This window comes from Sitophilus oryzae, unplaced genomic scaffold (assembly GCF_002938485.1).
Source record: "Sitophilus oryzae breed Bouriz unplaced genomic scaffold, Soryzae_2.0 scaffold_1525_pilon_pilon, whole genome shotgun sequence".
NCBI classification, from domain to species: Eukaryota; Metazoa; Arthropoda; class Insecta; order Coleoptera; family Curculionidae; genus Sitophilus; species Sitophilus oryzae.
Window position 1 is genome coordinate 411,526 of NW_022146198.1, and position 25,807 is coordinate 437,332.

Genomic DNA, 25,807 nt, shown 5'->3' on the forward strand with positions numbered 1-25,807 from the left:
AACAGTTCATTAATAAAGTACTTTTCAATATTAAAGTCCATTGAAAAGAAGAAGCAAACGTAAAAGCAGAGAATAGGTACATTAAAAATGCATAAAAGATAAATTTTATAATAGATGTATTATTGAAATTTAGAAAAAGTCAACATTTGACGTTTCCAGTTCCAGTATTTTACGAAAGCGTTTTCCGTATCAAACCGATGTTTTTAAGAACCGCTCTTTACCGTAGTTTACCGGTCTGGTTCGCCTGGTTTTGCAACGGAATACAGCCTTCTAAACGGCAACACTGTAATTAATAACATTTTTATTGATGAAAAAAATGGCAATATAATTAATTATCAACATGTCTTAATATCTAAAGTTTACGTTTGGCGCTAGAAAAAAAATAATGAATCGTCAACTTTCTGGATCGTGGGAATGATTCATTCAGCTTAACTAATGGCCGTCTCATGTCTTAACAGATGTTTTTTAAATTTTTGGAATGCAGGAGTTAACTGTCAGGCCGTTAAATGCCGTACTGTAGCCGTTAACATAATTACTGTTTAAAACTGAACTAAAAACATTTACAATTATTTTACTTAAAACTGTTAAAACATTTCGTCTTTTTTAACATGTTTTTAAACATATTCCTTATGGTTATGATCGATAAATAAATATTTTTCTGAAGTAATTAGAATCATATTAAGTATGGGCGATAATATCGATATATTGAAATATCGATATTATTTAAAAATATTCTTATTTTTTTATTATCTATTTATATATCTATTTATAAAAGCAGAATGCTCTTGCAATTTTCTTTTTTACTATATAATAGAACATTAAGTGACAAAAAATAATAGTTTGGTTAAAGAAATTCATAAAAAAAGAATAGACTCACCTATTTACTTTTTAAAACCGAACTATAAACATTATTTACAATTATTTAACTTAAAAGCTGAAATATTATGATAAATATTTGGATGTTAAACAGGAAAATCTTCGTGTTTTCTTTTAATGTATTGCTCCCCATCGCTTTTAGCCTTTTTACACGTTTTTTCGTCCTTTTTTGGATTTGTGAAATAGCTAACATCTTCATCTGATTCGTTTGAATCTTCATCGTCTTTACGGTCGATGAATAATAGTTTTCTAAAATATAAAAATATGTATTTCTATTAGGGATGTCACAAATGATCGATATATTTAATTGTCGATATTGAAATATCGATAATTTTGAATATCGATAATTTTGAATACCGGTGAAATGACAAGACAATTTCCACTGGTCATGATCTTTTCGATATAGTTAATTATCATTTTAAAATATTTGCAATAATCTAAAACTTACGTAAAGGGTTTTTCTTCGCTTTTTGCTTTTAGTAATCCCCGACACCTGTCCCTAGAAATTTTCAGCGTTGCCAGAGCTGCTAGTTCTTCGGATAAAACAGGCTTGACACCTTTGAAATACTTTTCGTACGACGAACTTGGCTCTGCAGGTGCCACTTGAATAATTTCGGCGGTATTTTCGATCGCTAGATGGTTACGTTTGTACCTGATTTTATCCAGATTGTGGTAAAACCTTTCGAATACTTCACCGCCAGGTTTAAAGTCGGATTCTTCGTAAGAATCGTCTTCTATGGGTAGATCTTCATCGGGTCCTGTAAAATTCAACGGTAAATATTGGGGTGTAGGGAATTGTTAGGGAAATTTTGAGGCCAGAGATTTTTCAAAACTTTCAGTTTTTTTGGGTCACTCATAAAGAGTCTTAATATGAGAGTCACAAAACGCACGTTTAAGACTCTTCAAAGAAATATTAGTTCAGTCATTGGGGATCAAAAAAGGAGCCTGCTTGGAAAAAAGTCCGGAAGTTTTGAAACTTTGCAGGTTTATAGGTTTTGGGGTCCCTAACTAAAATCCGTAAAATGCACATTTTCAGACTTGCCACCGGCGCCGCCATCTTGCCACGATGGCGCCCAAAATCGGCATTTTGTGAATATCTTGAAAACTATCCGTATTTCGCGAAAATTTGTGGATAGCAAAATTAAAGAGAATAAAATTTCCTATAAAAAAGGTTTTATGAAAATTTTCCCTAAAGTCAACCGTTTAGGCACAAAATCCCTGGAAATTTTACAATTTTGCGTAAAATGATATATTATGTATAGTCGATTTTCTGAAATCAAATGTCGATTAGGATTCACTAAAACTAGTTTTAGTTTAGTGCCTTCAATTTTGTCATGAAACAGTGGCGTATCATTAATTCGCTCATTAATTTATGAATAATTAATTGTCGTGCTGTGCAGCATTCATTGCGAACTTACCACCAGGTTCAGAAATGGTCGGGTTGCATTGTACCAAAGATGCCGAAGAATGGGGTTGGAAGAAAACAAAAACAGGCATTACTCCAGTCACAACGTTGAAAGATCCAGCTCCAAAATCCCTGTTGGTATTTTTATCCTGTAAATGCAAAACCAACAACTATGGTAAAGCCGCGGATGCAGAAAAGCAGGATTAAAATATTCAATGATTTGTGCATACTGTAATGGGATATCCTGTGACAACGTCACTGAAGTGTCACTCGACGAATCCGATGAAGAGGAGTTGGACTTGCCTGTAGATATCCCTCTGGCGACTGAAGATGAAGAGTTGGACGTATTGAGAGACCACCCTGATGAGCCCAGCCCAGCAGACACGATCGACTTTGATATCAATGAGCCAGATCCGTCGGGCTTGTGCAGATAAGTAGAAGTTTTGAATTTATCTAGTGGAGTCTGTTCTCCGGGGAGTACACGTTAAAATAAACGCGCCATATACTTTACCTCTTGGGTGGTGTGAAAACAAGTACACATTTTCAATAATTAAAATTAATTATTCATAAATTAATGAGCGAATTAATGATACGCCACTGTTTTATAACAGAATTGAAGAAACTAAACTAAAACTAGTTTTAGTGAACCCTTTTTTTTTGTGTACATAATGTACATTATTAATACTATTGTTCATTCGAAATGGCATTAAGGCCCAATTGCAACAATGATTTAAATTTTTCTTAAAGATAAGTAGAGCTTAGAATGAGCTGTATTTATATTTACTTTAATATTCACCTTAAATGAGGGAATTTGACTGATACAATTTTTGAATTTGAATTGTTTTTAATGATACTAACAATTTTAGTTCAATTTTTAATAAAATTTATTTAATATTAATAGAAATCCAAGAGATTTCAAACCTCTTTTAGCGATTTATAACATTCTCAAATGAATTACAGGTGCCCTTATTTTCTATGAAAATCACACAGCTTTTTTCATAGTCGCTGCAGTTGCTATAGCTATAAAAAACTAATTTTTTAAGGTGTGAAAATTGCGACACACGCTAAATGGACTTGATTTTTCGTATGTCTCGAAGTCTGTGGACCTTTTTGTATGCCTCGATAACATATTGGTGCAAATTATTTTCACCCAAACAAATAATAACCCAAACTATACATTGATGCGGATTGTCTATGAACTCTTTCTGAAGGTCACCGAAACCTGAACGCGTAATTCGGTGTTCTTTCGCATCTGTTATAGGTAATTTGTGACCACGCCTATCGTTTATATTAAATGCTGAAGTAAAGATGAAACTAGGAGGATAGAAATTATACATAGAAATTTATCTTTTTTATTAGTAGAACTCAAATAAAAAAAATCTAAACTAATAAAAAACACGCACATAATTCAAATGAAAATACACTAAAATTACACCGTCTCAAAACATTTATTAACTGAAAACTGAAAATGTAAAATAATTATATTAAATTATAAATTAAGAAAAATACAAATTTTATAATAATTCTTAAATGATTATATCCATTTTCCAATTGTAAAATTTTTATTTGTACGTTTTTTTTTCGTTTTGCAATGTCCATTTCCAATGTATGTTTTATTTGTAATTTTAATGAGACGTAATTTTTTTTTGAATTGTACGATGCTAGGTTAGATTTTTTATTATTTGTATATTTTTTTGTGCTTTTGTTTGTTTTATAAATGCTTTGTTGATGAGGCTAGTTTCGCTTTTTGTACGTTTTTTAACTTATTTACCTGTGAATGGTGGTAAAGGTATCTCCAAGGGATTGTTTAAAACATTCCTTATGTGATCTCTTGATAATAAACACTTCGATAGCAACGTGAAAAATATTATCAACAAAACCAGTATAACAAGCGTTGTTATGAATGCCTTGTGGTCACCGTAGGATACATCTTTGGTTTCGTCTCTTGTATAACAGTTTTGTTGTGTGCAGTAATGATTGGGACAGTTTGATTCATCAAAATAATCTCCACAATCGTTCTTTTCATCACAGATTTTATTTGTTTCAATACATTTGGAGTTTTTCTGGCATAAAACTTCGTTGGGACATGTTTTTGGATAGCAACCTATTTCATCTTGACCATTAGGACAATTCAGAATGTCTAAAAAATATGTTTTGTGTTATTTCGTTTGTCGCTTTTTGACTTAAATAAATATGATGCTGCTAAAACAAGGTTAGCATTTGACCTGCAAGTCCAAGACCAAGATAGTCTTGGTCTTGCATTTGTTTATCACTAAAAGCACTTTATTTTTTACCGTCACATTGTTGTTCCTCCAGGTTATAACAAACGTGCCCACATGAAACAGAACCAACACCACAAGACAAATTATGAAACAACATTCCATTGATGCAGACATCTTCAGGTCTTCTTGGAACCAGACGTGATTTCGAACACTTCAATTTGCTGTACTGGGTGTTTACGATATAGCTTCTGTAGGTCATCATGAAAATAGACATGAATGCTAGCTCAAGATCGATTTTTACTTCGTTGGTTGGTATTGAAACGGTGTTAACATCGGTATAGTTGTTACTGCAGAGGTTCATATACGTTGTCTCGTTATTGGGGCTTTTTATAGAGAAGCAGTTAGTCTGAAAGTATATTATATTTTGAAGTTATGATTGTAAACGCGTAATTAAGAAGTTACTTTACCTGGTTGTCATATGTATTCAGGAATTCATTATTTTCTTGCATGATGTATATCAAATTTATGTAAATTACGCTATTGTGGGGTGTACTGATGGTCCACGAACAATTTTCGTAGAATACGGTTTCTTCATTGGTCTCTATTGTACCTTTCGGGCCTAAAAGTGTCCTAGGTTTACTACAGAATTCTGTTTTATTAGAATTGATAATCGGAATAGATAAAATTAGGATTAGGATTGTAAAAAGGTCACTGGTAGTATTATCTGACATGTCGAATGGAGTAATTTGTCACTTTTGATAGACATGTTTCAAACGTTTCATTCATCAAATGTCAAAAATAATAGGTTAATAACTTTGGTTAGTGATGTTACTGGATTTATACGGTGACCGCGAAAAAATCGTAACAAATGGCAATGTATTGCATTCGGAATTCATTATTAAGATTCATTTAGAACCTCGCAATTAGTGGAATAAATTAGTGGTTTCAATTAACGTAGAAGTTGATTTGGTTGGATAGCCTTTAATTTCAATGTAACCATTCAGAACGTCAAAATTAGTGGTAAAGTAAACGCCACGAATGTTTGGGAGTGATTCATCGCTTGATGAAGTTAGAATCGAAACGCGCGCTATCATTTTTACATTAAAAACGTAAATTTTTACCGCAGACGTAGGTTTTTAAAGGCCCGGTCTAATCATCTACCTGCGCTCCTACTTATTCTAAAATGTTAGCGTGATTGACAAAGACGATACTATATCGCGTTTCTTTGATTGATTCGTTTTTGTGCGTCAGTCCATTGATGTGCTTGCAGTGCGACCAATGGGGCATTCCATTTTATATTTATAACCAAATATATGTTTTGACAAGACTTTGACAGTTAAAACAACAAATTACAACAGATTATATTATTATATTGATTATTATATGACTTGAAACACCACGGCACTGGAATTAAGTTTTATGTGACCTTGAACAGATTAGTTCACATGGTAGCGACCGATGAATCACTCCCAAACATTCGTGGCGTTTACTATAGACATTTTCAATTAGTAGAAAAAGTTATCAAACTTTTAACTTTTTACACTAATCGTACTTCAAAATTTGCGAGAAATGTCATTTTGGCCTTTGATTATCTTCCGTCAAGAGAAATTGTGGTTTGAAATTAAAAGTTGATTGTTTTATAAGCTAAATATTAGGCTTTCTCTATGGATACAACTGACTGCAACCTGTTGCTAGGATATTTTATTAATTTTAATTGTGTTTGTTAAACACTGTTAAACACTGTGAATGATCGTAAACTGAAAATAGAAAGTGTAATTGAAACCACTAATTTATTCACTAATTGCGAGGTTCTGAATGAAGCTTTAGTAAATAAAGCATCATTCAGAACTTCAATTTCTCTTGACGGATGATAATCCAAAGCCAGAATGACATTACTCTCAAATTTTGAAGCATAATTAGTGGTAAATGTTAAAAAGTTTATTAAGTTTTTATAATTGAAAATTGGGTTGGGGCTATAGGCTAGCTCCCTATAACCCGTAAAAGATACAAATGCTAAAAAACCTAACCAAAGCCTCGGAACTGGACGGAAAAATCAAAGCAGACTCAAGCAACGGAAAAGGACAATGAGTTATGGAACATGGAATGTACAGGGCCCCACTAGGAAAATAAATGAAGTAATGATAGAAATTAAAAATCTAAAACTAGACGTCGCGGTAATCACAGAGACAAAGAAAAAAGGACAAGGATCGGAAATCATGGGCCAATATGACCATTTCTACAGAGGAGTATCTAAAGACCGAAGAGCACAATAAGGAGTATCTGTACTTATAAAAAGAAACCTTAGAAAACATGTGCATTCATGGGAAGCTATCAGTGAACGAATCATTAAGAATATGACGACGTGAAAATAGAATAAAAATAAATAGATAAAGAACTAGAAAATAGAGAAATACCTGATTATCTCTGGCTAAATAGACAAGAGTGGAGGTTAGGTGTCGGAAAACGTCGTAGAACGTTCTGAACCGACTTATATAAAACAAATAATTGAAAATTATAACTACTAAGTTTTGACGTTCTGAATGCTGACATTGAAATTAGAGGAACAAACTTCTACCTACGCTAATGGAAACCACTAATTTATTCCACTAATTTCGAGGTTCTGAATGAAGCTTTAAAATAAAAAGTTTTATCTGTGGTTGTATCCTAATAGTAAAATTTAAAAAAATATATTCTTACAGATGTTATCTTTTTATTTACGGCCTAAGATTTATCGTCGGGTTCACTGTAGCGTACCAAAATATTATATCCTCGCTTAAACAATTCTGGCTGACATGTCGAGATTGCTGACCAACATGACAAACACGTCTTACTCGCTTGATAACTTATGGATGTAAGCAACAGGGGCGTACCATATTTTCTTTCTTTCGTTATTAATGATCGGTATGTGTTTTTATGTTAAATAAAGTCCAAAAGCTTTGTTATAATTTATTGAGTACCTAATTCCAGTTTTTTTAGAGCAAAAAAGAGATTGAATGAACCAGAAAAAAAAACGGTCTTTTTGCGCTGATTAATATTGATCACAATAACATACAGGGTGGTCCGAACTGTATTCCGGAAACTTCGGCAGGATATTCTGCAGATAAAAATAAGTAAAAAAGTTGGTATAAATATATGTCCTAAAATGCTTAGTTTCGGAGATACAGGGTGTAGAAGTTTAAATTTAATTTCGATGTTTTCTAAATAATTTCTTAAGCAACGTCAATATTTGGATGAAAATTGGTGTCTGGGAGTTTTTTGACGTGAGAAATTTGATTTTGGTGTCAATATGACTCTTACTAGTAGAGGGCGCCACCTACATGTATTTTAACTGTTTTGAAACGTAATAACTTTTTGTCCGTATATGTATAAAACTACGAGTGAAAAAATATACATCTCTGTGACTTTTTACGTAAAAATGGTCTCTTAGAATGGAAGTAGACAATGCACGTCATTAGTGACGAAAAATAAACACGTTGAGTGGATAGCTTTTTGGGGGATTTGGGAAATTATTATTTTTTTAAATTAATCATAAATTTTTCTGCAAAAAATGATGATAAAACAGTTTCTGTTGAACTTTTGGCACAAAAACATTTCAAATTTATTATTTCAGTCTAATATTTAGTTAACATGTTAAATTTATGTCAATGATGACAGGTATTGATAATTTCGATTCCAAATATCTCGAAAACCATTACTCGTAGCGATTTTTACCAAGAGACCTTTTTCACGTAAAAAACGTCGTAAATGTATATTTTTTTACTCAGTAGTTTTATACAGGTACGGACGAAAAGTTATTACTCTTCAAACCAGTTAAAAATATGTAGGTGGCGCCCTCTACTAGTAGGAGTCATATTGACATCAAAATCAAATTTCTTATGTCAAAAAACTCCAAGACACCTATTTTCATAAAAATGTTGTCGTTACTTCAGAAATTATTTGGAAAAAATCGAAATAAAAATGAAACTTCTACACCCTGTATCTCCGAAACTAAGCATTTTAGGACATACATTTATACGAACTTTTATCTGCAGAATATGCTGCCGAAGTTTCCGGAATAAAGTTCGGACCACCCTGTATATTTCTCAAGAATAGTGATAATTCCGTAATAATAAAAATTTCAGACAAAATATCATAGTAATTGGTCAGAAATATTGGGAGTTTCCTAGGTTTATTATTCTTGTATAAGTTTATTATATTTTACTGGTAATATGCCATACGATCGAAGAAAAAACGGTGTTATAGTTGGCAGGGAAATAACGATCGCTTATTTCCAGGCCAACTTGACGCCTTTTTTTCGATCATATGGTATTTCTAAAATACAAAATACTTATTAATTACATAATACATGAAATAATTTTAGAAAATTTACGTAAAATTCAAAAGAATCAAAAAGACTGTGTTTAACTGAAGTTTATTTATTCTTTTCCGTTTTTAAAAGATTTGTATATAATAAATTCGAGAGTGTTTTGCTTATTTGACGGTTTTACTGCCGGAAAGACGTTTTGGAAGCCCGCCACTGAAATTTGTTACCTGTTTATGGACAGGAAATGGTTCTAAGTAGGATTTTGTCGTGAATATCGATAAGGTACGATTTTACATGGTTTTTAAATTTAATGTCATGGAAGTTTTGTAGATTTTCACATAGAACATCGTTCTATGTCTTGTATTATCTAAAATAGTAAAGGAAATGAGATATTTTAATCTGAAATAGAGAAATTGATGTATTTTGGTGATTGTAGTATTGTAGATGTTTTTACAGATAGCCATGTTCTTGGCTGTTATAAAATAGGTAATCAATATTAATAATTCCTAAAGCGACTATATTTTGTAGAATGTGGTTAGGCGTTCACCGCGACCTTAAAGATCTATTGTCTGCCAATTTTCTTGAGTTATAACTAGTAAAAACCAGTATCTTAGACGGTTTTACAGGGATTAGTTCTCCACCTCCGATATTCGTAGTATCTACCAAAGTTTATGAAACGAATGGTTGTGAATGGCGCACGCAGTGATGAGGTGTTCTGGTATTTCCCCATTTTCCCAACAGAATCTGCATTTGCCGTTGTTTTTAACTTCAGTCTACTGAGCTGTTCATTGAGGAGACAGTGTCCTGTTAAAAAACCGAAGATTGTTCTTAATCTCTCAATCCGAAGATTGTTCTTAATTCAAGTAAAATCTTTAATCTTTCTGTTTTTTCCCATTCCAGGTTACGGATGGAATCTTCCAGGTTTTTGACAATTTTTTTTCAATGACTAAAGAATATAAGGACATGTAACGCCCCTATACGGGCTGCAGCAGAATTTGTGACCTTTTTTTTTGTTTTGGTGGCACAACAATGAGTCATCATTTGATCACCAGCGACAATTTTAACGATTTTTAATAGTTTGTGTGTAGTAAACTTTGTATAAACTTTATTACCATGGTGATTAGTTGTTCAGCTTTCAAGTGTAAAAGTAGCAGCGGTAAGAAAGAGCCAGGAGTTACGTTTCATAGGTAAATAAACAGTCCACTCCAACTTTTTAGCGTTTTCTTATTGAATTCGATAATTATTCTTCAATTTCAATTAACATCTATATGTACTTGATATGTGCTATACGTCGATACTAGTTTTGTACCTTTTGTTAACATTTTAATACGTTTTTTTCGTAATTAATTAGGATGATACACCATAGGCGTAGTCAAAACAATTATCAAAAAATATAAATATTGCTTCAAACAGCTAGGTTAAGAAAAATATGTGCCACGGCACTGTTTGGTAACATCGTCACAATTTGCTCTCGGGTGTTATTTGTCCTTGGATTCTTTAGTCATTGTGCAGACCATTAAAAACACTATTCATGATATGACTATAGAATAGAATCAACAGGGTAGCCAATATTTAGACAATTCAAAATTTGAATGGGATTTTCTGTTTCCAACCATGATGGGTAAAAACGGGAACCCTATTACTAAGACTTCGCTGTCCGTCCGTCTGTCTGTCACAAAGGTCTATCTTATGAACCGTTACAGCTAGACAGTTGAAATTTTTACAGATAATGTATCTATGTTGCCGCTATAAGAACAAATACTAAAAACAGAATTAAATAAATGTTTACAAATAAAAAAGCACTTTCACTAAACATTATCTTTTAAGTAAGAATTTGACATAGAATCTTTCAAGTCCTCGGTGGCCGCGTGGTTTAAAGCGTTAAGCCGGGTCCACATATGTAGCACTCTATTGTATCAGGATCATGTATCACGTATCAAAAGCTGGTATCGTAAGTATGGACGTTTATTTGGGCTGTGTCGACTGAATATGCATATCGTGCCAAAGTAAGCGTCCATACTTATAAAATTCATACGTATCAGCGTACAAGCGTGCGTATCAGTGTATGTGGACGGTACAACAAATCACCTTGTATCGTCGTATCATGTTCATCAATTCTCATTTATATTATCAGGACGGAACCCTCGATGCCCCTTTGATGATCGGAGAAAAACCGCCTCAAGACGGGTCACTGCGTATCAAGTCAATTGTATCGTTCTACTGTATCAAAACACGTCCAAATGACAGATCGTGATACGTGTATCCGATACGCAGTGTTAAGATACGCGCCAAAATTCGGATTGGCATGTATCAGATACGGTATCACAAAGGTGTACCATATGATCGCGTTAATTCTGCGTCCAAACTAGCGATCATGATACATGTTGGGGTAACGCGACGGAGATATGATACACCAATTTGCTACATATGTGGACCCGGCCTTACGACTTTACGCTGTTATGACGTTGGAGCCGTAGTAAGGCAGGTTCGAATCCTAGTCAAGGCGACTTTTTTAATCATTTTTTTTTAATTTTTACATATTTATTTTTACTTTTTTACATATTTATTATTGATTAATAAAATTTTTAGTAATGTGTTTCTTCATTTTTTTTAAATTACTTATACGCGCATTCAAAATTTCAGCTAAATCGCAAAAAAAAGTTTATAAAAATATAGTGTCTAATGTTGTATAGTATAATGAATGGTACGGAACCCTTCGTGCGCGAGTCCGACTCGTACTTGACCAATTTTCTTACTTTCTTACTTAAAAAAATAAATTTAGAAAAAAAACGAGGAAAAGTACAAAATTAACTAGGAAATTAGTTGGGAAGCTTGTATGCTCAACCATAAGCTAATATGCGAAGCAAAAAAATTCTCGTCGTACAAAATTAAATTTCAGTTTTTGCTAATTGCAAATTAGTCATTGTCTTATCGAACGATGGATTTCCTGAACGAGGCGCACGTGATTCGAAAACCGCACATAGCGTTCGTTGATTTTCGTCATGCTAGAGCGATCGTACTTACATAAGTACGACCGCGTTGGTTTTCCGCAACGTAGAGAGTGTTTTTTTATTTTTTAGGTTGCGGTACGGGAGGCGGCAAAAAATTTAAACTGCAACTTGCAGCGCAAAATTAGAGCCTGTACATCGTCGGGGTTTAGTACCTGACAGGTACAGGATAGGGATGGGTGATATTTTTCTTAATATCGATATGGTTTTCAATAATATTGGTTCAGGGTAAATACACCGATCAAGATGTTAACTTTTAGAAGTTTTATCGCCGCTGTCTTTTACTAGAACTTTTCTGATGTGATAGTAATACAATACATGCATACTAGGAAATCCACAGTCTCTTCTATTCTTTCTGCTATCACCATTTAACTTTGATGGTTTAGGTGCGCTCTGGATTGGTGAGGAGTTCTTTCCTGAAGCTGTGTTGGACTAAATGATAACTAAAGTTCAGTGGCGGATACAGAGGGGGGCCCATGGGGCCCGGGCCCTCCCTAAAATCTGTAAATTGGGTTAAATATTAGGCTTTTGGGTTAAAAATGGCGCCCTGAAAGGCATATTTTGCATTATTTTATATTTGGGCCTCCCCTAAAATAAATTTCTATATCCGCCCCTGCTAAAGTTGTAATTTCTTAAAGTTTAAGTTTTTTTGGTAATATAATTTCGTTTTCAATTCTTTGATATATTGTTATTGATATAATTTTAATTAGTGTCATATTTTTTGCTGTTTTATAATGTTAAAGAAGCACAAAATTTATTTAGATCAATGCTACGGAAAGGGTGATAATAGTTATTGGAAAATATCATACTTAACAATAACAAAAAATATGACTTTAATCAAAATTAATAATAATCATCTATATCTTCTTTGCATATTCATTTTGGGTCAAGAGTGAAATACTTTGGACAGATAGATTCTTCTATTCTCTAAAGTAATTTTTTAAAGCTTGTGAAAAGATAGTTAATGCTTTGGGCAAAGAAACCGTTCTTGGCCCTATTGAAAAGCGCCAATCTTTTGGGTCAAAGTCATATTCATTTCGACTGAGAGATCCTTTTTTTCAGTGCAGGAATAACTAAAAAAGACTGTAAAAAATAGAGTAGATGCGACAAATGACCCAGGTAATAGACGTCATCCACAGAAGCAAATCGTTCTAGTGGCATTGGGCAGGACACCTGGCAAAAAGGAACAGATGGACCACCAAAATTACAGTATGGTACCCAGGAGGAATTAAGAGACCTAGAAGAAGACCGAACCGGAGATGGGATCATGATATTAGGAAATTAGCAGGTATAAGTTGGGCCCGCATAGCCAATATTAGACAACAGTGGACACACTTACAAAGAGATTATCTAAATAAGTGTGGGAGGGCCACACCATAATTTGAAATGGTTGAATAAACTGAAAATGATGATGATGATGTATATCCATTGAAGCTGTGGCAACGTGGTATTCAGAAGGCGTAGGAGCTGGAATATAGAAAGACTGCAGCAATAGATAGCTTTACCAGTAAGCCTATCCAAGAATGTCACAATTTTCCAGACGGAAATAACAGAAATCAATTATTGTGTTTTAGAATAATAAGGCAGGAAAGAACATTTCGTTGCTATCTTCGCGGATACCCAATCAACGTTGATTCCACGGTGGTCAATTCTATTAGCACATAAATGCCATTCATAAGTCCAGAAGTCTACTACAGTACTGCAAAAGTTCACAAAACAGTTGGTACCAACAAATTGAATAGTGAAAACATTCAGTAGGACTGATGCAGCTGGAAGACGTCCTAGTAGAACACTTGCAGCCCCTATAAGCAAAGACAATGAAGCTATTAAAACTGTAGTGGGTCTACTAACAGCTGATGTGATTAACGGACAAAATTATCTGCAGATTTTGTCAGTCAGAACATGAAACGATGCAAGCAAATGTCTCGTTCTTTGTATCTACTGGGCAATGATAAGCCAGTGGCAAAAATCTGTATACTGGGGCTGACATTTCTGGTCTTGGGTGCCGATTTTCGTGTGTACGAAGAGTAAGGTCAACACGCTTAACAAAATAAGATGTACTGAATAAAGACAGAAGACGAGTATTTTCCCAAGCGCATGGAATCTAGCGTCAGAGTAAGTGGTTAGGTAATAAATACTTCGTATTTTTGCCCTCTTCGACTTACTGATTGCCGTAGCGATTCGTTCCTATACATGTAAACGCCGCGCCGTCCCAAGGTTTTGCTTTGCCAGCAGGGTATATTATGTTTCAGTATCCAAGTTACTAGACTTTTTGTATAGTAGCTTTACAAGTGGAGAATATAACTTAGAGATACGGAGAAGACCACAATAGATCTATAAAAGTCGCAAGTAGAATAGCCCAGCAGCCAGCTCAAAAGCTCAAAAATATCTTATCTAATTTAACCGGGTTCATTATAATTTACTCTCGTTTGAATATCACCACCAGAACAAATAATAATATGTATATCTTTTTTTTTCTGATATATAAACTAATAGTAATTACTAAATTTTCTTGTTCTGTTGTTTTTAGATATATGTTTAATCACACTTGTTTCACAGATTGATATGAAATTTTCTCTTCAAAAATCAATAATCTCCATTCTATAGGAACTTTCTGAAATACACTGTATAATAACTTTTGTATTAGTTTGTAATTTGTATTTTCCTCTCTGTATTTTGAAATGAAATAACCTTTATTATTAAACGGTTTTATTTAGCTCGACCCGTACGGTATTTATTTATTTGTTTGTTTATTTGGGTCAAAATTAGAAATTGAAATTTAAGTACCTTCCTGTTGTCAGATTGATCTGAAATTTGGTACACACCTTTAGTTCCGATGACAATACAATATAGTAATATCAATAACATTGTAAATCTAAGATGGCCGCCGGTACAAAATGGCGGATTTCATATTTTTCCACAACCCCCTCAATATGGGCATCAAATGAAAGGGCTACACTAGTAGAATACTGTGATTATGACAAAATTTAAAATCCAAGATGGACGTCGTTACAAAATGGCGTATTAGGTGAAGGCATGAGTAGTCGTGTCCAGAACAGTTGTGTCCAAGATTGTGTGACGTTAGAAGGACAGATAAAAAAAATAGGTGATTAGTTGTACCTACGTAGTTAGCTGTAGCTTTACCACCCAAGTTAAGGTAATAGGTTAAAACGTGCTGAGGACTGTATGGCATTAGGGTGGCTAAAAATGTAATGTCCCAAGCGTTTTCCCCTCAAGATTGGGCGCCTCTTGTTGTATATTATAGCCTTGCCTCTCTACTGAACCTCTGGGGGGGTCGACCGTTAAAATGTCCATTACTCGTGGGAACAACATGGAAACAATAAATAAAAAAACAAACAAAAATAAAAACGAAACTGCTACACAACGAAAAAGGAGGCTCGAAAAGGCGAAAGAAAAGTATAGAACGAAACGCGCAAAAGAAAGTGAAAATGAAACCTATAGTCGACTACAGAAACGAAGAGAACGGTTAGCAACAGAAACACCTGAGCAACATGATGCCAGGTTAATAGCACCACGTGAGAGACAAAGACAGCTGGTAGAGTCAGAAACACCTGAGCGTCATGAGTCCAGACTAGCATCACAACGTGACAGACAGAGTTGTTAGCGGCAGAAACACCTGAGCGTCATGAGTCTAGGCTGGTATCACAACGAGAGAGACAAAGAGAGTTGTTAGCGTCAGAAACACCTGAGCGTCATGAGTCTAGGCTAGCATCAGAACGCGATAGACAGAGAGAGTTGTTAGCGTCAGAAACACCTGAGCGTCAGATTGTAATAAATTATCAGGTAAAACACCATGTAATAATGATGCACTAAATGAATTAAATAGAATGAGGAATATTCGGTAGGCATTTCCGTTAAATACTAAAAACTAGAAAATAAAAAATCGGTAAAAAACTTTTAAGTTAAACGGTTTTATCTTATGTGCACTGAAAACATAAAATAATAATAACAATTAGGTATTTTGAACTTCTAGTTCAGAAATATTTTAGTACTAGGCAGAATAGCTTTTAGGCATATTAGACTAAAATAAAAACGTGGGGCCCATTAACTATTGCTGTAATACTTTCTTCTATACTAAGTGTGGATTGCATCGACTTACTAATAACTGGAGATTTTGACAATCAATAACCAGCCGTGGCGGCTTCACCAGCGAACGCCGAGCTCATGATTTACCAAAGTATAAAGATATGCTTTGCCATAGGTAGGATTTCAGAGGGGCCCCATGTTTTTATTTTAGTCTAATATGCCTAAAAGCTATTCTGCCTAGTACTAAAATATTTCTGAACTAGAAGTTCAAAATACCTAATTGTTATTATTATTTTCTAGTTTTCAGTGCACATAAGATAAAACCGTTTAAATTAAAAGTTTTTTTACCGATTTTTTTTATAAACACGAAGCAATTTGAATAAAATTCATGTTTGACGAGACAGACCTGTTCCTTCCTCGCTAAAAGACGAGATCTACTATAGTCCGTTGCGTATCCATTGTTTCGAATATTTATTTGATGGTCTATAGGCTCACCAGAGATATTTATGCCGTCTTTAAAACAATAGGCTAATATGACGATACTTTATTTCACCGGTTATGAATCTCTAACTGAAATGAACCATACAGTTAAGATACACCAAAAGATTTATTTAATTAATTCTTATATAAAATCCTTTCTCCTGTAGTTTGCTGTCCACTATAACTATAATGGAGAGCGCTTCCATGAATATGTTGAATAGGAGAGGCGCTATAAGAAACATCCCTGCCTAACTCCTGTATTTGTTAGGAAGGTGTCGATGATGTGATACTTGTTGTTATGGAGCTATTACACACTGTAAGAAATTTGTTTGGTACTCCGAACTTTTTCATAATTGCCCAAAGTGCATCTCTGTTTACAGAGTCGAAGGCTTTTGTTAGGTTGATGAATGCAACATAAAGTTTAGACTGCTGCTCTTTTACTTTTTCCTGTAGTTGGCGGATGGAGAATATGGAATCGACGGTGCCGCGGTTGGTGCGAAAACCCGTTTGCGATTTTGGGAGGATTTTTTCTATATGTGGGTGCAGGCGGTTTGACATAATTTTTGCAAGAATTTTTCCTCCGATAGCCAGTATTGAAATTCCCCGGTAGTTTCCGCAGTCTGATACACTTCCTTTGTTCTTAAATATATATATTCACTATATTCGCGTTGCAAAAGTCCAGAGGTACCTCTCCGCTTTCTCATATGCCATCGAAGAGAGCCTTAATATGACTTAGTAAAGTTCTTTACTTCCACACTTATAGATTTCCGCCGGAATCGTGTCATAGCCAGCTGATTTGTTGTTTTGAAGCTGTTTTATGTAGGCCATTATTTCCTGTTCTGTTATTGGGATATCTAATTCATCGAGGCTGTTATACTGAGGTATTTTGTTAGTGCTTCTATATTGGGGTTGTTTTCTTTGTTAAAGATACGACTGTAATTCTCTTTCCAGCGGTTTCTGATTTGCTCTTTCTCTTTTAGAAGTTCGCCATTTTGTGCCATGATTGGGCAGATTAGCTTCTTGGTTGGACCATCTACTTCTTTTACAGGATTTTCTTCCCGGAAGGCGTCGCGGTATCGTTGTTCTCTAGACCCCGTACGTTCAATCTAGTGATGTTGGTTTGCTTTTTACAGTGTGGAAATATAAACAAAATAAATAAAAAATGAAGCTTAGGTAATTACCTATAAAAATGGCCCTTAACATTTTTTACGTAGAATTAGTTTTGGAGATACTCCGTCTCCAACAATTCTCTCCTCCAAGTCTTAACGCTCCGGAGATATTATTACATATGACAAATATAAATAATTGTATAATAACTCGGCTAAAATTTAATATTTTTTGACCAAATCAAAGTTCATTTTAAAGGTATCACATTTTTAACTTTGTTTGAATTTTGTCATATTTTATGATGATAAAAAAAATCGGGCAAAGATTCCTTGACCCAAAAATTTTCAAATTTTTACAGACTTATTCATATTTTCACTAATAATAGCTTCAGTCAGTTTTGTGACATCGTCTATTTTTTCCCTTACACTTCATTTATTTTAATGCTCTCTTAAATGTCTGATTACCTCTATTTTTTACATATTTAGTTAGTCACAAATAGTTGTATTTGGTAGAAAAATGATCAGTGTTCAAAACTCGCAATGTGGGGCAAATGAGACTTCGTTATAATATTGTGATTTTCGAGGACAGAGATAAGTAAAGAGGGCAATAAAGATTTTATGGTGTCTCGTGCTACGTCGGCAGGAAATAAGATGCTTCTTCTGTGAGGGCCTGTTTATAATTTCGGATGCGGAGCAGTACGAATTTCGTACGTCGTTAGGAGAGATTTTGAGCGCCTGGAAATCTCTGTAGTGTTACGGGGGAGTTTGTACTAAAATTGGATTTCTTTCGAGAGCTTTCCGGAAATGTAGGAAACAAGATAACGACATCGATTTTGAATGTAAATGATTTGTTTTGAATTAACACCAACTAGTAAGGTGGATGGACCACGGAAAGCTACTGTAACGAATAAACAGTTTTTATTACTTTATTTACTGGATAAATGAAAGAAACAAATTATTAATTAATACTATGTTTTATTGTGTAATATACCGGGGGCGTCTCAAAAGCGGCTCGCCCCTATAACTTTTTTATTTTTTTAGATAAAAGAATGAGATTTGGTATGTTAGTATATGACATAAATTAGGATTGATTGACGTATTCAATTGTTTTTGGTCATTTCCTGTTTCACCGGAAATGACTACAACTTTTGATTTTTAAATGGCACCCTCGTTATTTTTTTACTTTATTTGATAGAAAATGTCACTCTAAATACACTGACATATCACATGTCAACTTTTAACATTTTCGTTTTAAAAAAATCGTATTTTAAATTTCAATCTAGAGTGCCATGGATGTGTTAAAAACACTAATTTTTAATCATGGAGCCTTGGAAAAATAGATTTGATCGTCTGTAGTCATTCTATTCAGAGTGACATTCTCTATCGAATAAAGTAAAAGAAATACAAAGGGTGCCATTTAAAAATCAAAAGTTGTAGTCATTTCCGGTGAAAAAGGAAGTATCCAAAAACAATTGAATACATCAATCAATTCTAATTTATGTTATATTCTAACATACCATTTCTCGTTTTTCTCTCTGAAATAATAAAAGAGTTATAGGGGGTGAGCCACTTTTGAGACGCACCCGGTATACATTACTTTGTTTTATCTAGATTTAATCACTATTTATTAAACTTAACTTTTATTAAGCTCTTCCAAACGGCCTTGCAAGGAACAGGGCTCCATACAAGGCCAATATTATAAATCAGTCGTTCAACTTAAAACTAGAGTTGTATTAATCAAAATATCCGCTTTTACTAAAATTACATAAAAGGCTCTTTCATTTAAAGGAAAATTTAAATGCTTAAAATATTATAATCTTCTTTAAAAAACTCAACGAATATTTCTTGAACACAATCGTACAACTAAGAATATATTAATGGAAATTATTTAAAAATTATAGTAATGAGTATTATATAACAAATAAGTTGCCAATGCGTTTTAGAATGAAATTACAAAAAACAAAGATGACCTATAATGGCCTTTTATTGTTTTGTTCTTTGTAAGGCCAAAATATTTTTTTGGCTAAAAAGTTAAATAACCTTTGTAAATAATAATATTAGAAACATGAAACATTGTTTCAACTTTCCCAGTATATATTTTCATGATTTGAAAATGTTCCTAGTAAGGCCCATGTACTCTAGCAAGGTTAACCGTCAAATTTTTGATTGGCCTTATAAGCAACCACCGGCTTTCATTGGAATACTACCGACATTTTAACTGAAATCAAAGCAATTTTTTTTCTATGTACAATAACAAATTTTTATATGACAATAAGTTAATAAGTTATAATAAGTCTGTGTCCTTGAGTTTAAAGGAGCTTAATGTGAGTGGAAGGAATTTGTTATCACATTACAATAACTATGACTTTTTTATAGTTGGCCTTCAAAGGAACATAGCCTTCCATGGTCCACCCACCTTACTTGCTGCGCTACTAATCAACCATGAATGAATACATTAAAACGAATAATATGGGTTAAAATGAATAAAATGTCCAATCATGTCAAATTCATATGACGGGAGAAACAAGATGCGATATTGCCATTGTTTGAAAAATATCTTCGAAATCTATCGGTCGAAAGTCATAAGTAAACTTTGTGTTTTCGGAAACGTTTATGAATTGTATACTACATATAGATTAGTAAATATAATAAAGTACCACAACAACGAAATAGTTGCACCTATCTCTATTTGATTCCGTTTTATCAAGTATTTATCAAGTAGACTTAAAATTTGGGTTCAAAATATCCTAGTTTATCAAAACTCATCCTTGAAAATATCTGCGTACTATCAAATAAATAAGTAAACTTTACAATTGAAGCAGAGGAACTTAGAGTTCTGAAATAATTGTTAATTACCGTTATCACAAGTGTTATTCATTGATTAGTAATACTTGATATCGGTCAGTGATACATGTGAACAAAAACGTACTCTAAAATATCCAAATTTAAGACAATGTTGGTTCGAAGAAGTTGATTTCCATTTTTTTTCGACTGTATTATCTTTGATTAAAAATTAGTGTTTTTAACACAGCCATGGCACTCTGGATTGAAATCTAAAATTCAATTTTGTTTTAAGCACAAATGTCAAAAGTTGACACATAATATGTCATTCTATTTAGAATGTCTCAAAATTGTTTCCTTTATTACTCTTTAACGCTAAAATTTTTTCTCTCTCGAAACAATTTGGTATATAAATAACCGTACTTAATGGCTGGACATATGGATACCAACTTCCCTGTTAACCTTACAAACTCCCTTGTATCTCTCATTCTATTTAGAATGTCTTCTATCAAATAAAGTAAAAAAATACCAAGGGTGCCATTTAAAAATCAAAGGTTGTAGTAATTTCCGGTGAAACAGGAAGTGACAGAAAACAATTGAATACGTCAATCAATACTAATTTATGTCATATACTAACATACTAAATATCATTTTTTTATCTAAAAAAAATGAAAAAGTTATAGGGGTGAGCCACTTTTGAGACGCACCTGGTATAAAAACATCAACAACTTAAAATTAAATTTCGTGGTACTTTGTACAGGTTGTCCCATTTTTGTATGTTTAGTGTTTCTCAAAGATTAAAGATACGGTTTTCACATCTGCTACTACTTTTGTGAAACTAAAGATAATAAACACATCGCTGTTAAAAATTTATGATAAAAATATATGAAAAAAAAAGACTTAAGACTTAAATCTCATAAAAGACTTAAATCTTTTGTAAAATGACTTAAATCTTTGATTGGACTTAAAATCATATGATTTAAGTCATTTAAATGATTTAAGTCAAAAAAAGACTTAAGTTTTCTGTGAGCTTTCAGCTCTGCTGGGTGTATACTAGGGTATCTCTATGTTTACTTATTTCTGTGAGATCGGGCAGGTCCGTATCGGCCCCATTCCCCATTTAATTTCAGGATTCCCCCTGTCCATAACCTTGGCGCAGGCAAGTGTACTGCACCCGCGAGCGCCTCAATTTACTGACATATAGACATAGTTCGTTCCCCTTGAGCTAATACGATTTCGTCGCCTGTCGCTTCTATTCGTCACCGCGTTTATGTTTCCTCCACGAGGAGAACACATTTTACACACATCCACGTATAGTCGAAAGTACACACATGGTAGTGCTCCCAGCGTCCGCCCTTGCGGTTGCCGCGAGGTTGCCGGATGTTGAGAATTTTCCTGGTGTAGCAGGAATGTCAAGCTGAATAGTATAGGCACATTGCTTAGAATAAAACATGTAACTTGACATGCGTTAAATTATTCTGAAGTATTTTACTGAAGTAGCTGTAAAATAACGACATCACACGATAGGTAAATAATGGATTTTAGTACTGCAGAAAAATAATGCCAAAAGGTACTGGTTTAAAAAAAATATAGTATAGTGTATCCAACGACAAGATCCTTGACAGTAATAGATGTGTCTGTCATTTTAATTTCAAAGTAGTTTATTTTAGTTTACAAAGAAATAAGTTGGTACAATTTGAACGCATAGCAGGAAATTAATATATTTAAAATTTGAGTGATAAGTGATTACTTCAAAATATTGTGAAAAAAAACTGTATAAAACTGAAAAAATCTAATCGAGTTATTTTATTTAAAAAAAACGGTACGTGTTAATACAAAACAAACAAGAACATCAAAAGAAAAATATAAAAAAGACTTACTTTCAAGTTTCAAGAAACGTCCCTCATTTTATCAATAAAACTTATGTACAAATATAACTTTGTAATATTCCACAGGAACAAATAAAACAACATAAATAAAACAAACTATTTTATTAATAATAACACTTGATCCAACCCCAAGCTGTTATTTCTTAATGTTTAATAACTAGAATGCACACTTTAAATTATTATTTAATTTTCGACACCAAAGCGTTAAGTTATTTTGTTTTTATTAAAACACCTAACTGATTTTCGAGGCTTTTACAACAATGCATAATTACATGGATATGCATGCGTTTCATTTGCAATTTTCACACGCTTTAACCACTTTAACTCCTTCGTTTAATTGCTTGATTCGGCCTTAGTTATGCACGATACCGACGCCTAGCGTTAATTGTGCAATTATAGAAGACTTACTTTTTTTGTTACTAAGAGGAATTTTATACAAATTGTATTTTTAAACAGAGTTTTTTATATTTCTTAAGAAAACACGAATTTGTAAAACGATCCACAAATATTTTATTAACAACCCCCCCTCTCATATTGTTTGACATTCTTTTCAAGTTTTTTTGCTTCAGGGGAATGAATGATGCAAACTGGCGTAAGGAGTCTTACTGGATGGGACAATAGGTATTGTTCCATACATTTTTTATTATGAACTGTGTAAATATTTTGTTTATAATTTTCTTCGTGAGTTGGCCAGTTATAAAAAGTGTTATTTAACTATTTTTTTTTCCACAGCAACTGTTAAAATTGCCTTATATCTATCAAAAATAGTAGATAAAATAGTACTTTAACCGCAAAGGTAGATTAAATGATACTTTAACAGCGAGGATAGGTTAAAAACTATTTCTTCTAGCACGTTTTTTAATTGCTTCCGTTTTTGAAGATTTTTGTATTTCTTTTCATAAGTTATTCGGGATTTAAATGGAAGTAGTTTGGATATGGCGTTTGTCGCCTCAGCCTGAATATCTGTTGGTAATTTACTTATTTCGTTTTGAGCCATTTCTGGCTCCAATTCAATCAGCAATCGACACGAAAGAGAATTAAAACAAATATTGACCCAAAACTGACAACTAAAGAGACAGCTTTATTTATTTGTCAAATTGCATAGAAACCAACGAATAATCCGTAGAACATAGAAATCCCGGGTTTAAAATTATCAATGAAATACCTAATATCATAAAAAAATTAATATAAATATAACAAAACACGAAAATTAACAAAAACCTGTTTAAAAAAAATTATATGAACACCAAACAAATTTTAGCAAACAAATTATAGCTACAAAGTTTAAAAAAATAGCGCAAAAATATTAATGCGTCTAAAGTTTCATCCCCCCGTCTTGAACCTTATTACATAAGATCCCTGCCGAAGAAAAACATCTTTCAGATTCCACGCTAGTGGCCTTCAGGTTGATAAAAATTCAACCATTCATGGTTGATAAAAATTCAAATGCTTTTTGGAGATTACGTCCCCAACTACCACCATTTGAAAATAATTCAATTCCTTGGGTAATAATGTCGGACAATCGCGTCTTATTACTTCTTTTGGTTTTTATCGGCTTTGAAGATTGTTGTAATGCTTTCTGCAGTTTAGTCTTCTCTCCTTGAGTCTTCTCTTCTCAGAAGTTCGGCAATGGGAAGCTCATCCTCTTCGCTGTCGTTGCTGGTCTCTTCTAGAAGTATCTGATGAATTGTCGAGCTCTAGTCTGATTAAAAGCTTTTTTATCTCTGATTTAATTAGGGAAATATTAAGTTATTTAGTTCCGAAATTAAGCAATTTACTCTATGGCATGAAAAATCGGTATTTATATAATGCAATCCTGGGATTTTTTGAGGCAAATTTTCTTCCGGGATTCCGAAATCCCGGGATTGACATCCCTAGCATATAGGTTACCATTGGAATATTTTTCTAAATAAAACATGTGCGCCACTGATTTTTTCCTTTTATTAGCAAAATTTTGTAGGCCATTTAATGCCGATTAAAAATTTTATCTTGATATTTTGTCCATTTCGATGCCCCAAATGAGATAAACGCAATTTTATTAATTACAGTTAATAAAATTGAAATAAAAATAAAATTAATAAATTATTTATTAATGTAATTTATTACTAAATTTTATTAAAATGTACTCTAGTAAATTCTCCAAAAAAAATAATGGTTTTTAAATTAATTACCAAAGGTCTATTTTTTAAAAGTTTTAACATCCTGTAACTTTAAATCTATGCATTTCTGCACCCATGTTTATAGGAACCTTTTTCAATTTTTTTTGAAGAAGAATGAATAAGTACTTATTTAACATTCTGGGAAGTTAATGACATTAAATTTTTTAAAGGTTTTTTATTAGAAATGGATTATGGCAAATTAATTAAATTGCGTTTATCTCATCAAGGAGACCGAAATCGACAAAATATCAAGAGACAACTTTGAATCAGCATTTAACGTTCTACTCACTTTTGCTAACAGGAGAAAAAAATCAATGGCTCATATATTATTTTTTAAAAAATATTCCATTGACCACCCATATGCACGTCCCTGGTGAATATGTCGACACTTTTTTATCATTAAAATATATCGCACTTATAGTAACTTTTACCCTCAAAATTTCATTCCAATCGCTAAAAGAACTTGGAAGAAAATTACAATAAATCGAAAAAAGATGAATACTTTAACACCCTGTAGATACGAAACTAAGCAGAATCGGACCTACGTTAATATGATAAATAAATCTTATTTTTACGAGAGGAATCTCCCCACGAGAGATGGCACATGGTTTTTGTAACACCCTGTATAAATAAATTCACACGCAAAATTTATTTTTCGAGCAAGTTCGGATTTCAAAGCTCATTTGTCCGGAATTTCCAAAAACTTGTTCGGAAACCTTGTTTTAAACAAACTTGAAAACAAGTGTTTAAAACAATAATAACTCTGTTTTAAACCATAAAAACATATTTGACAAAGTTCTAAAATATCTAAAAAAACATTTTTTCGACCCTGTTATAAATTGCTTAACAAAACATAAAATTTCTTAATGATAGAAACTGTCGACTGTCTGCTTCGATTGCCACAGTAACCAACTGACCACGTGACGTTATCAGCACCTTCCCTTTCTTCGCCCAAGCGATTAAAAGCGGCACGAGCCGGCAACGTTGGATCCGCTCCGAACGATCGGCCGGAGGAATTCTTTTCCTATCCGGCCAAACAGTTGAACTGTGATTAGCGTTCGGAGCCACCTCAAAAAAAGGCCACCTTGCTCTGCCATAAAAACGCTTTCGTTGGCTTCACGTTGTCTCGAGTTTCGGGCTCTCTTCTTGTGCGTTGAATCGGTTTATTGTGTTCGATTTAAAACGTAATTTGGTTGTGTTATTTTTAACTTTTTGAAGTGTTTGTTCATATAGAAAAGCAAGGATTATTATTTTTCATTAGCTGCATTGGTAACTTTGTGGTTGGGACAGGTCAGTAACTCTAATCTATTTAAATATGTGCTGTATTTAAATCTGCATAATGTGTGGGATATCTGTTGACTTAATAATCGGTCTTGGATATAATAGTTATTATTGTTAATTTGTGTTAATAGTTTAAAAGCCCTGACGTTGGTAATTAACAAAAAGAAAACAATTAGTTTTCGAGTGAGTTGCACATTATGTTAAAATCGTTATGAATGCGTTCTTTCATCTGATTGTAAGACAAAAAAAC

General features: G+C 33.3%; 2 protein-coding genes across 4 annotated transcripts in view; one reads left to right on the top strand and one right to left on the bottom strand.

Moving 5' to 3' along the window:
- LOC115878779 (cell surface glycoprotein 1-like) overlaps positions 1-25,807 on the top strand; it is a 253,310-nt gene that overhangs the window by 36,111 nt on the left and 191,392 nt on the right. Inside the window, exon 1 of one of the 3 annotated variants that reach the window (XM_030895377.1) lies at positions 25,311-25,566. The exons of the other annotated variants lie outside the window; for them this stretch is intronic. The gene's annotated coding sequence lies outside the window, so the exon portion shown is untranslated. Of the gene's footprint in view, positions 1-25,310; positions 25,567-25,807 lie in introns of those variants that run through there. 3 annotated transcript variants of the gene reach the window in all.
- Positions 902-5,294, bottom strand: LOC115878796. Its single transcript, XM_030895402.1, has 5 exons — positions 4,971-5,294; positions 4,576-4,909; positions 4,053-4,421; positions 1,325-1,634; positions 902-1,125 (listed from the first exon to the last, which is right to left on the bottom strand). The coding sequence occupies exons 1-5, from the start codon at positions 5,232-5,234 to the stop codon at positions 963-965; spliced, it is 1,440 nt and encodes a 479-aa protein (XP_030751262.1). The 5' UTR covers positions 5,235-5,294; the 3' UTR covers positions 902-962.

Coding starts and splice junctions, on each gene's coding strand:
- LOC115878796 (XM_030895402.1), bottom strand. CDS start 5,234: ATGTCAGATAATACTACCAGTGACCTTTTTACAATCCTAATCCTAATT. Junction 4,910..4,970: donor TGAATACATATGACAACCAG/GTAAAGTAACTT, acceptor ATATACTTTCAG/ACTAACTGCTTCTCTATAAA. Junction 1,126..1,324: donor AGCGAAGAAAAACCCTTTAC/GTAAGTTTTAGA, acceptor TTTATATTTTAG/AAAACTATTATTCATCGACC.